This window comes from Cetorhinus maximus, unplaced genomic scaffold (assembly GCF_964194155.1).
Source record: "Cetorhinus maximus unplaced genomic scaffold, sCetMax3.hap1.1 HAP1_SCAFFOLD_3806, whole genome shotgun sequence".
In the NCBI taxonomy this organism is placed as follows: Eukaryota; Metazoa; Chordata; class Chondrichthyes; order Lamniformes; family Cetorhinidae; genus Cetorhinus; species Cetorhinus maximus.
In genome coordinates this window covers 1-12,500 of record NW_027599712.1, presented here as the reverse complement: position 1 = coordinate 12,500, position 12,500 = coordinate 1, and the positions used below count along the sequence as shown (strand labels likewise).

Here is a 12,500-nt window from a genome sequence, read left to right as displayed (position 1 = left end):
TGACTTTGACAGTCTGCTCGGGGAACCATCCCACAGGGTCCACCCTCTCCTTTTCCCTCAGGGCCTCAAGGACGTTATGTGCTGACCACTGCCTGATGGACTTGTGGTCAAAGGTGTTTCTCTGGATAAATTTTTCCACCAGGGACAGGTCCAACTGCTTGGAGCGTGGCCAGACCCATCCTTCACAACACCAGGGACAGGTAGAACCTCAGCACATAGTGACACTTGGTGTTTGCGTACTGAGGGTCTAAGCACAGCTCGATGCATCGAGACCATCAGGATGAGGGTGGGTTTGGACATGAGCTGCCCCCTTTATCTGGAGGTTTGTAGACTGAGTTGCTGGGAACGCCGTCTCGTCCACATTCTGTCAAACAGGTCACCAGTCTCCACTTCCCCCCTTGTGCTTGTAGATGAGGGTGATGGTGCCTTTCCTCATGGATTCTGACATACTGCCAACCAGGAACATACTCTCGTACACCCCTAGCAGGTCTGGGCCCATCCAGTCCCACAGAGCCGAATACAACTCCGCCGGCAAGCTGTCGCTTCCGGGAGTTTTACTCTTCTCGAAGGACTCAAGGGCCTTAGTCAGTTCCTCAGGAGTTAGCGGTTTGTCCAGGCTCTCCCGCGTACTGTCGTCTAAGACCTCCGTGATAGAGGACAGGAAGGACTGGGAGGCCGTGCTGTCCGTGGGCTTCACGTCATACAATCCGGCATAAAAGGATTTGCTGATCCTCACGATGTGGGACTGCGATGACTTTACTGAGCCGTCTTCTTCCTTCAGGCTGCTGATCACAGAGCTCTCTCTGTGTACCTTTTGGAAGAAGAAATGTGAGCACGTCTCATCCTGCTCCACGGAGCGGACTCTGGAACGGAAGATGATCTTGGAGGCCTCCGAGGCAAAGTGCGAGGCTTGCTGGCTCTTCACCTCTTGGAGCTCCTCCTTGACATCGACCCCCATCGACCACAGCCGGAGCAGATTCTGCATCTTTTCCTGGAGTCGGGACATTTCCCTCTGTTCCTTTCTAGCTTTCTGGGTGCCTTTGAGGATGAAAAACCTCTTGATGTTTCCCTCAATCGCTTCCCACCAGTGTGTCAGGGACTCAAAGAGGGGTTTCACGGTTCTCCAACCTTTGTAATCCCTCTTGAGCTCCTCAATGTTCTCTGGGGTCAGCAGTTGCACGATTAGCTTCCATGCCCCCCTGCCCACCCTCTGGTCCTTCTCTAAGTGGCACTCAGCCAGTAGGAGGCAGTGGTCAGAGAAGAACACCAGCTTGATGTCGGTGGATCTGACTGTGAATGCACGGGACACAGACAGGAAGTCTATCCTGGAACGAATGGACCTGTCTGGCCGCGACCAGGTGTATCTACGCTGCGCTCCGTCTGCAGGGTTGCTGAAGACCTTGTGCAGCTTGGCATCATTTCCATCAGGGATCTGGACGTAGCGTCCAATCTGCTGCCGGCCCTGCTGGATCGTCCAGCCGCATCGATGATGCAGTTAAAGTCACCGCCCGGAATGACCGGCCTGGAGGTCGCCAGCAGCAGTGGGAGCTGCTGAAAAACCTCCAGACGCTCAGACCCTTGTGCCGTGGGGCATAGACGGTAATTAACCGGAGGGTCTGCTCCGAGGAGGTAGCTTTACCCAGCAGCCCCACTCACCACCTCCAATCCATATCCCCATTGTAAAGGGTTTTGTCCTGAGCAGGCTCACTGACCTCGACAATGTGAGGCTGAGGGTCCCCTCAGAGCGATCACAGATTGTCAGACCAGTCAGGAGCTCTGCACACAGTTCCGGGCCACCGATTGGAAATCCTCTACCCCGGTACGATCGGGGGGTAGGTACACAGAACAAGGATGGAATTGTTCCCGGGAGGAGAAAGTTTAATGCTCAGTTCCTCAAGGCAAATGTGCAAAATAATATCAAGATATCAAGAGATCATTACAATAGATAGATACAGAGTAAAGCTCCCTCTACACCGTCCCCATCAAACACTCCCAGGACAGGTACAGCACGGGGTTAGATACAGAGTAAAGATCCCTCTACACTGTCCCCATCAAACACTCACAGGACAGGTACAGCACGGGGTTAGATACAGAGTAAAGATCCCTCTACACTGTCCCCATCAAACACTCCCAGGACAGGTACAGCACGGGGTTAGATACAGAGTAAATCTCCCTCTACACTGTCCCCATCAAACACTCCCAGGACAGGTACAGCACGGGGTTAGATACAGAGTAAAGCTCCCTCTACACTGTCCCCATCAAACACTCCCAGGACAGGTACAGCACGGGGTTAGATACAGAGTAAAGCTCCCTCTACACTGTCCCCATCAAACACTCCCAGGACAGGTACAGCACGGGGTTAGATACAGAGTAAAGCTCCCTCTACACTGTCCCCATCAAACACTCCCAGGACAGGTACAGCACAGGGTTAGATACAGAGTAAAGCTCCCTCTACACTGTCCCCATCAAACACTCCCAGGACAGGTACAGCACAGGGTTAGATACAGAGTAAAGCTCCCTCTACACTGTCCCCATCAAACACTCCCAGGACAGGTACAGCACAGGGTTAGATACAGAGTAAAGCTCCCTCTACACTGTCCCCATCTAACACTCCCAGGACAGGTACAGCACAGGGTTAGATACAGAGTAAATTGAATATAATTTCGCTGGGTATCTATCCGTGGTTTGATGCTCTGTGTTTCTATGTGAAAGTGATACCGGGTTGGGTTGCTGAGTGAAGTATTATTTGCCGTGTTTATCTTCACCAGTTATTGTCAGTTTGTTCTTAGACCTCTGAGTTTTTCTTTCAAAATCCCGGTACTTTCCTGCTGGGGCTTATTATTATATAATAAACCATCCCGAATTTCCCAGAACTGTCCCCTCGCCAGACCTGTTGAGGGTTGGGATTTCCCTGTATCTCTCTTCACACGGTCACACTGAATTCCTTCAGCAATGTAACACCGGCTGGTGAGCAACTTGCTGGCCTGCCTGTGTCCAAGCCTCTTTTCAAACTCAGCACCCCGGCAATCCAGGGAAAGGAGATTCTGAGGGGCATGGACAGGGTGGATAGGGAGCAGCTGTTCCCCTTTAGTTGAAGGGTCAGTCACAAGGGGATATAAGTTCAAGGTGAGGGGGCAGGAGGTTTAGGGGGGATGTGAGGAAAAACCTTTTTACCCTGAGGGTGGTGACGGTCTGGAATGCGCTGCCTGGGAGGGTGGTGGAGGCGGGTTAGCCTCACATCCTTTAAAAAGTACCTGGATGAGCACTTGGCACCTCATAACATTCAAGGCTATGGGCCAAGTGCCGGTCAATGGGGTTAGGTCGGTAGGTCAGGTGTTTCTCACGTGTCGGTGCAGACTCGATGGGCCGAAGGGCCTCTCCTGCCCTGTGTGTCTCTGTGATTCCGTGAGGTGAGATTCCCGTTGTGAATAATGAGCCCATGTCTTTCCTGAACCAGGATCGGATTCTGCTCGGTTTAGAAACTCCCTTCCTGTCCCATCCAATCCCCACGCCTGATCCAGGCCGTCACTATACCACTTCACTTCATCTCAAAGGGCCTCAGGAAACTCTTCCAAATGGAATCTACCCATTAACGAGGCCCCCCACAGGCGAATAGCACAGCACAGAAAGAGGCCACTCAGCCCAGCCTCCCCATGCCAGCTCCCTTCAACCCACCCATTCTTCATAACCCTGCACAGAGAGAGGCTTCAGGCAATGATCCAATTCCCGCTTCAAAACCTTAATTACCCTCTCCCCACCGCCCTCTCAGACAGTGCGTTCCAGACCCTAACCACTCGATTGACCCTAACCACTCGATTGACCCTCTCCCCACCGCCCTCTCAGACAGTGCGTTCCAGACCCTAACCACTCGATTGACCCTGTCTCCCCACCGCCCACTCAGACAGTGCGTTCCAGACCCTAACCACTCGATTGACCCTGTCTCCCCACCGCCCACTCAGACAGTGCGTTCCAGACCCTAACCACTCGATTAACCCTGTCTCCCCACCGCCCTCTCAGACAGTGCGTTCCAGACCCTAACCACTCGATTGACCCTGTCTCCCCCACACTCTCAGACAGTGCGTTCCAGACCCTAACCACTCGATTGACCCTGTCTCCCCCACACTCTCAGACAGTGCGTTCCAGACCCTAACCACTCGATTGACCCTGTCTCCCCCACACTCTCAGACAGTGCGTTCCAGATCCTAACCACTCGATTGACCCTGTCTCCCCCACACTCTCAGTGCGTTCCAGACCCTAACCACTCGATTGACCCTGTCTCCCCACCGCCCTCTCAGACAGTGCGTTCCAGACCCTAACCACTCGATTGACCCTGTCTCCCCCACACTCTCAGACAGTGCGTTCCAGACCCTAACCACTCGATTGACCCTGTCTCCCCACCGCCCTCTCAGACAGTGCGTTCCAGACCCTAACCACTCGATTGACCCTGTCTCCCCCACACTCTCAGACAGTGCGTTCCAGACCCTAACCACTCGATTGACCCTGTCTCCCCCACACTCTCAGACAGTGCGTTCCAGATCCTAACCACTCGATTGACCCTGTCTCCCCCACACTCTCAGACAGTGCGTTCCAGACCCTAACCACTCGATTGACCCTGTCTCCACCACACTCTCAGACAGTGCGTTCCAGACCCTAACCACTCGATTGACCCTGTCTCCCCACCGCCCTCTCAGACAGTGCGTTCCAGACCCTAACCACTCGATTGACCCTGTCTCCCCACCGCCCTCTCAGACAGTGCGTTCCAGATCCTAACCACTCGATTGACCCTGTCTCCCCACCGCCCTCTCAGACAGTGCGTTCCAGACCCTAACCACTCGATTGACCCTGTCTCCCCACCGCCCTCTCAGACAGTGCGTTCCAGACCCTAACCACTCGATTGACCCTGTCTCCCCCACACTCTCAGACAGTGCGTTCCAGACCCTAACCACTCGATTGACCCTGTCTCCCCACCGCCCTCTCAGACAGTGCGTTCCAGACCCTAACCACTCGATTGACCCTGTCTCCCCCACACTCTCAGACAGTGCGTTCCAGACCCTAACCACTCGATTGACCCTGTCTCCCCCACACTCTCAGACAGTGCGTTCCAGATCCTAACCACTCGATTGACCCTGTCTCCCCACCGCCCTCTCAGACAGTGCGTTCCCGATCCTAACCACTCGATTGACCCTGTCTCCCCCACACTCTCAGACAGTGCGTTCCAGACCCTAACCACTCGATTGACCCTGTCTCCCCCACACTCTCAGACAGTGCGTTCCAGACCCTAACCACTCGATTGACCCTGTCTCCCCCACACTCTCAGACAGTGCGTTCCAGACCCTAACCACTCGATTGACCCTAACCACTCGATTGACCCTGTCTCCCCCACACTCTCAGACAGTGCGTTCCAGATCCTAACCACTCGATTGACCCTAACCACTCGATTGACCCTGTCTCCCCCACACTCTCAGACAGTGCGTTCCAGATCCTAACCACTCGATTGACCCTAACCACTCGATTGACCCTGTCTCCACCACACTCTCAGACAGTGCGTTCCAGATCCTAACCACTCGATTGACCCTGTCTCCACCACACTCTCAGACAGTGCGTTCCAGACCCTAACCACTCGATTGACCCTGTCTCCCTCACACTCTCAGACAGTGCGTTCCAGACCCTAACCACTCGATTGACCCTGTCTCCACCACACTCTCAGACAGTGCGTTCCAGATCCTAACCACTCGATTGACCCTGTCTCCCCCACACTCTCAGACAGTGCGTTCCAGACCCTAACCACTCGATTGACCCTGTCTCCCCCACACTCTCAGACAGTGCGTTCCAGATCCTAACCACTCGATTGACCCTGTCTCCCCCACACTCTCAGACAGTGCGTTCCAGACCCTAACCACTCGCTGGGTGATAAAGTTTCTCCTCATGTCACCATTGCTTCTTTCCCCAATCACCTTCAATCTGTGTCCCTCTGGTTCTCGATCCTTCCACCAATGGGAACAGTTTCTCCCTATCGACTCTGTCCGGTCCCCTCATGATTTTGAACAGCTCGATCAAATCTGCTCTCAACCTTCTCCTTCTCCGAGGAGAACAGTCCCAGCTTCTCCAATCTCTCCACGTCACTGAGGTTCCTCATCCCTGGAACCATTCTCGTGAATCTTTCCCACACTCTCTCTCTCTAAAGCCTTCACATCCTTCCTAAAGTGCGGAGCCCAGAACTGGACACAATACCCCAGGTGAGGCTGATCCAGTGTTTTATACACCTTGACCATCACCTCCCTGCTCTTGTACTCTCTGCCCCTGTGAATAAAGCCCAGGATACTGTTTGTCTCATTCACCGCGCTCCCTGACATTTGCACATATACACCCAGGTCCCTCTGCTCCTGCACACCCTCAGAGTTTTGGATTGGGGGAGAGTGGATTTCAGTAAAATAAGGCAGGATCTGGCCAAGGTAGACTGGGAACAGCTACTTGTGGGGAAATCTACAGAGGAGCAGTGAGGGGCGTTCAGAAAGGAAATGGGGAGGGTACAGACTCAACATGTTCCCTCTAGGGTGATAGGAAGGAGGAACAAGCCCAGAGAACCATGGATGACCAGAGATATTCAGGATACGATGAGAAGGAAAAGAGAGGCTTTTAGCAGGTACATGGGAGCAAATCAGCGGAGACATTAGTGGAGTACAGACAGTGCAGGGTGGAGATTAAGGAAGCAATTCAGAGAGCATAGAGGGGATATGAGAAAGCTCTGGCTGGTAAAAGTAGGGAAAATCCCAAGATATTCTATAAGTATATCAATGGGAAGAGGATAACCAGGGAAAGAGTAGGGCCCATAAGGGACCAAGGGAGCAATCTATGGGTGGAGCCACGGACATCGGTAGAGTGTTGAATGAATACTTCACGTCTGTCTTCACCCAAGAGAATGAGGATGAAGGTATGGAACTCGAGTAGAGAGACTGTGAGGTTCTTCAGCAAATTGATACAGGGAGTGACAAGGTATTGGAGGTTGTTGACAGGCTTAAAAGTGGACAAATCTCCAGGTCAGGATGATTTGTGTCCCAGGCTGCTGAGGGAGGCAAGGGAGGAAATCACAGGGGCTCTGACCCAAATTTTTAATTCCTCTCTGGCTACGGGGGAGGTGCCAGAGGACTGGAGAACAGCTAATGTGGTTCCGCTATTTAAGAGGGGTTGTAGAGATAAGCCAGGGAACTACAGGCCAGTGAGTCTCACGTCAGTGGTAGGGAAACTATTGAAGAAAATTCTGAAGGAGAGAATCTATCTCCACTTGGAGAGGCAAAGTTTGATCAGGGATATTCAGCATGGCTTTGTCAGAGGGAGGTCATGCCTAACAAATTTGATTGAATTTTTTGAGGAGGTGACCAGGTGTGTAGATGAGGGTTGTGCAGTTGATGTAGTTTATATGGATTTCAGCAAAGCCTTTGACAAGGCCCCACATGGGAGACTTATAAAGAAGGCAAATGCACATGGGATACAGGGTAATTTGATAAGGTGGATTCAAAATTGGCTTAGTTGTAGGAGACAGAGGATGATGACAGAAGGATGCTTTAGTGACTGGAAGCCAGTGTCCAGTGGCGTACCACAGGGATCTGTGCTGGGTCCCCTATTATTCGTCATTTATATAAACAACATAGATGACTATGTGGAGGGTAGGATTAGTAAGTTTGTGGATGACACAAAGATTGGCCGGGTGGTTAACAGTGAGGTTGAGTGTCTTGGGCTACAGGAAGATATAGACGAGATGGTCAAATGGGCAGATAAATGGCAGATGGAATTTAACCCTGAAAAGTGTAAGGTGATACACTTTGGAAGGAGTAATTTGACAAGGAAGTATTCAATGAACATGACACTAGGAAGTTCTGAGGAACAAAGGGACCTTGGCGTGTGTGTCCATAGATCTCTGAAGGCAGAGGGGCATGTTAGTGGGGTGGTGAAAAAGGCATATGGGACACTTGCCTTTATCAATCGAGGCATAGATTACAAAAGTAGGGAGGTCATGTTGGAGTTGTATAGAACCTTGGTGAGGCCACAGCTGGAGTACTGTGTGCAGTTCTCGTTGCCACATTATAGGAAGGATGTGATTGTACTGGAGGGGGTGCAGAGGAGATTCACCAGGATGTTGCCTGGGATGAAACATTTAAGTTATGAAGAGAGGTTGGATAGACTTGGGTTGTTTTCGTTGGAGCAGAGAAGACTGAGGGGCGACCTGATCGAGGTGTACAAGATTCTGAGGGGCATGGACAGGGTGGATAGGGAGCAGCTGTTCCCCCTTTAGTTGAAGGGTCAGTCACGAGGGGACATAAGTTCAAGGTGAGGGGCAGGAGGTTTAGGGGGAATGTGAGGAAAAACTTTTTTACCCAGAGGGTGGTGAGGGTCTGGAATGCACTGCCTGGGAGGGTGGTGGAGGCGGGTTGCCTCACATCCTTTAAAAAGTACCTGGATGAGCACTTGGCACGTCATAACATTCAAGGCTATGGGCCAAGTGCTGGTAAATGGGATTAGGTAGGTAGGTCAGGTGTTTCTCACGTGTCGGTGCAGACTCGATGGGCCGAAGGGCCTCGTCTGCACTGTGTGATTCTGTGATTCTGGGATTCTGGGATCCTGTGAACTTCATTTGCCACCACTCTACCCTCTGCTCCGACTCGCCTCTGTCCGATTGTATTTCCACACCATCCCCCTCGCTGTTTACAATGCTTCCCAGTTCTGTCTCATCTGCAAACTTTCAAATTGTCCCCTGTACTCCTGGCTGAAGCAGAGAGAGGTGGTGGCAAAGTGAATTTGTCATCGGGGTGGTACTCTGGATATCCTGACTAAGGCTCTGCAGACCTGGGTTCAAATCCCAACCCACCAGCTGGGGGTAATGTTTGGATTTCGATTTCGAAATCTGGAATTAAGAATCTGATGATGACCAACGAACCATTGTTACAGCAACCCACTGGGGTCTCGAATCTGCTATCCTTGCCTGGTCTGGCCTACATGTGACTCCTGACCCACTCTTAGATGGCTTAGCAAGCCATTCAGTCCTCAAGGGGCAATTAGGGATGGGCAATAAATGCTCCCCCAGCCAGTGACACCCACCTCCCGTGGACAGATTTTTAACCAAGGTCATTGATATATATCAGGAGGAGCAAGGGTTCCAACACTGACCCCTGGGGAGTATCTGTTAATGATTTAGACGGGGGAAGTGAATGTACTGTCGCCAAGTTTGGGGATGACACAAAAATAGGTGGGGAGGCAAGTGGTGAGGATGACACAGAGAGTCTACAGAGGGATATAGACAGGTTAAGTGAGTGGGCAGAGACTTGGCAGGTGGAATATAACGTGGGAAAGTGTGAGATTCTGCACTTTATCAGGAAGAATAGAGGAGCTGAATATTATTTAAGTGGAGAAAGGTTGCAGAAAGCTGCAGCACAGAGGGATTTGGGGGTCCTCGTGCATGAATCACAAAAAGCTAACATACAAGTTCAGCGGGTAATAGGGAAGGAAATGGAATATTGGTCTTTATTCCAAAGCGAATGAAGTATAAAAATAGGGAAGTCTTGCTAAAACTATACAAGGCACTAGTTAGACCACACCTAGAATACTGTGAACAGTTTTGGTTCCCTTATCTAAGGAAAGATTTACTGGCATTGGAGGCAGTCCAGAGAAGGTTCACTGGGTTAATCCCGGGTATGGAGGGATTTTCTTATGAGGAGAGGTTGAGTAGGTTGAGCCTGTGCTCATTGGAGTTTAGAAGAATGAGAGGCGACCTTATTGAAACATATAAGATTCTCAGGGGGCTTGACAGGGTAGATGCTGAGAGGTTGTTTCCCCTTGTGGGAGAGTCTAGGACCAGAGGGCATAATCTCAGAGTGAGGGGGCCCCCATTTAAAACAGAGATTATTTACAATATATTCTTCCCTCAGAGGGTAGTGAATCTGTGGAATTCTTTACCACAGAGGGCTGTGGAGGCTGGGTCACTAAGTATATTCAAGGCTGAGACAGACAGATTTCTAATCAGTAAGGGAATCGAGGGTTATGGGGGACAAGGCAGGAAAGTAGAGTTGAAGATTATCAGATCAGCCACGATCTCACTGAATGGCGGAGCAGAATCGATGGGCCGAATGGCCTACTTCTGCTCCTACGTCTTATGGTCTGATGGTCTAACTCCAGTCCAAATCTTCCTCCAGCCCAAAAAATATCCTGTAACCACTGCTGACCATCAGTAACAGCACTGTCGCTGTCACAGGGACTGGGAGAGTCCCCCACGGGGACTGCAGCGGGTCAAGAAGGCAGCTCACCCCCACCTTCTCAAGGGGGCAACTAGGGACGGGGCAAATAAATGCTGGGCCCGGCCTGCGAAAGCCCCACATCCCGGGATTGGATTTAAAAAAAAACTCCGTCCCTCAGTCCAAATTTGTATCCCCGTCTCTCCTGTCCCTCTTATTCCAAGGGCAATAACTTTCCCGACAGGTCCTGCTGGTATGGCTCTGTGTCCGAACGCTGGGTCCAAAGAGGCGGGTGCTGAGGAGTGGGTTAAACGGGGGAGCGAGGCGGAGAGGTTCGGGGTGGGAATGGCAAAGCACGGTGCCCAGGCAAGCCAAGGGCGCGCCGATTGCAATAGAGGGGGATCTCCCAAGGAGGCTTTCAGTTTCACAATGACAGGTTCAATCCCACAATAAACACGCATCTCTGGAACTCCCCCGCGTCCCAGACTATAAATCACCCCGGGAGCAGAGTTCGGCTCAGGAGAGGCCATCTGAGCAAGCGGAAACATGGCTCAAGTGGCGAGGGTCCCTTATTCCACTGGGTACCCCTGTCTGCTGGTGAGTATGGACCTTAAAGCGAATGGCTGAGGGGGGCGAATGGCATCGCTCTGCAGGCTGTGCTGGAGAGATGGTTGCTCGTTCCGAGAGTCTGTTCAACAGCCGCTTAGTTAAAAACCCCCCCCAACGGGAACCCGCCTGTCGACTGCAGGACACAGCCGCAGCGCCTCACGCTGGAGGGGGCTGGGACTGTTCTCCTTGGAGCAGAGAAGGAGAAGGGGAGATTGGATGGAGGTGTTGAGATTCGCCGGAGGGGGTGGGGGGGGTTTGGATGGAGTTATTCATTTGTTCCATTTGTGCCTTTACAGCCCCAGCAGCGCCAGCTCCAGCAGACTCCTGCCCCGACCAGAGGGCACTGTGCCCGGCCACAGACCGGCGGGTTCGACGCCATCCACCTGGGACCCCGGGTTGTCAAACCGGTGCCCCCAGCCAGCGGGCGGCAGCAACTGGGCTTGCGGGTGAGGGGCTGCGATGGGCGGAGCTTTGAACTGGCGGTCGACCCTGAGGCCAGTGTCCAGCAGCTGAAGGTGAAGGTCGCTGAGAAGACCACCATCCCCGTCCAGAGCCTGATCCTGTTCGCGGGGAACCAGCCCCTGGAGGACGGGAAGATCCTGGGCGATTTTCGGCTGAAGGCCCTCACCGAGCTCCTGGTGGTTCACAAGGTCTACGGGGGTTAATTGAATCACCCCCTGCCCCCTGCCCCCTGCCCCCTGCCCCCTGCCCCCTGCCCCCTGCCGCTCCCCTGGGCCATCGAGGGGCAGTTGGGGCTTCTCACGCTGCGTGTCCGCGAATATCTGAAGTTCTGTTGCGATGATTAAAGAAGTTTGCTTTAACTGTTCTCTGTCTCCATTAACTATTCACACTTCAAATAAGGAGAACGTCTGTTTGAATGAACAACACTTGAGGGTTGTCTCCGAGAAATCTTTCACAGCGACGAAACTTAGAGCGGGGAGTGTGGGGGGGAGGGGGGGAGTGGGGGAGGGGGTGAGGGGGGAGTGAAGGACCCGGGAGGGGGTGGGGGGGAGTGAGGGACTGGGGGAGAGGGGAATGGGGAGTGAGGGACTGGGGGAGAGGGGAAGGGGGAGTGAGGGACTTGGGGGGTGGGGATGTGGGGAGTGAGGGACTGGGGGAGAGGGGGACAGGGGGAGAGAGGAATGGGGAGAGGGGGATGGGGAGAGGGGGATGGGGAGAGGGGGACAGGGGGAGAGAGGAATGGGGAGAGGGGGATGGGGAGTGAGGGACTGGGGGAGAGGGTGATGGGGAGTGAGGGGGATGGGGAGTGAGGGACTGGGGGAGAGGGGGATGGGGAGTGAGGGACTGGGGGAGAGGGGGATGGGGAGTGAGGGGGATGGGGAGTGAGGGACTGGGGGAGAGGGGGATGGGGAGTGAGGGATGGGGAGAGGGGGATGGGGGAGAGGGGGATGGGGAGAGGGGGATGGGGAGAGGGGGATGGGGGAGAGGGGGATGGGGAGATGGAGTTGGGGAGTGAGGGATGGGGAGAGGGGGATGGGGAGTGAGGGATGGGGAGAGGGGGATGGGGAGAGGGGGATGGGGAGAGGGGGATGGGGGAGAGGGGGATGGGGAGATGGAGTTGTGGAGTGAGGGATGGGGAGAGGGGGATGGGGAGTGAGGGATGGGGAGGGGGATGGGGGAGAGGGGGATGGGGGAGAGGGGGATGGG

General features: G+C 53.4%; 2 protein-coding genes across 2 annotated transcripts in view; both read left to right on the top strand.

Moving 5' to 3' along the window:
* Positions 1-3,616, top strand: part of LOC144678209 (uncharacterized) — a 9,242-nt gene extending 5,626 nt beyond the window's left edge. Inside the window, exon 4 of the mRNA XM_078538076.1 lies at positions 3,458-3,616. Coding sequence (XP_078394202.1) covers positions 3,458-3,616 — 159 coding nt within the window. The remainder of the gene's footprint in view (positions 1-3,457) is intronic.
* A 7,125-nt stretch (positions 3,617-10,741) lies between these two features.
* On the top strand, positions 10,742-11,651 carry LOC144678210 (uncharacterized). Its single transcript, XM_078538077.1, has 2 exons — positions 10,742-10,820; positions 11,129-11,651. Exons 1-2 carry the CDS (start codon positions 10,770-10,772, stop codon positions 11,495-11,497), a joined length of 420 nt encoding a protein of 139 aa, XP_078394203.1. The 5' UTR covers positions 10,742-10,769; the 3' UTR covers positions 11,498-11,651.
* Positions 11,652-12,500: the final 849 nt, after the last annotated feature.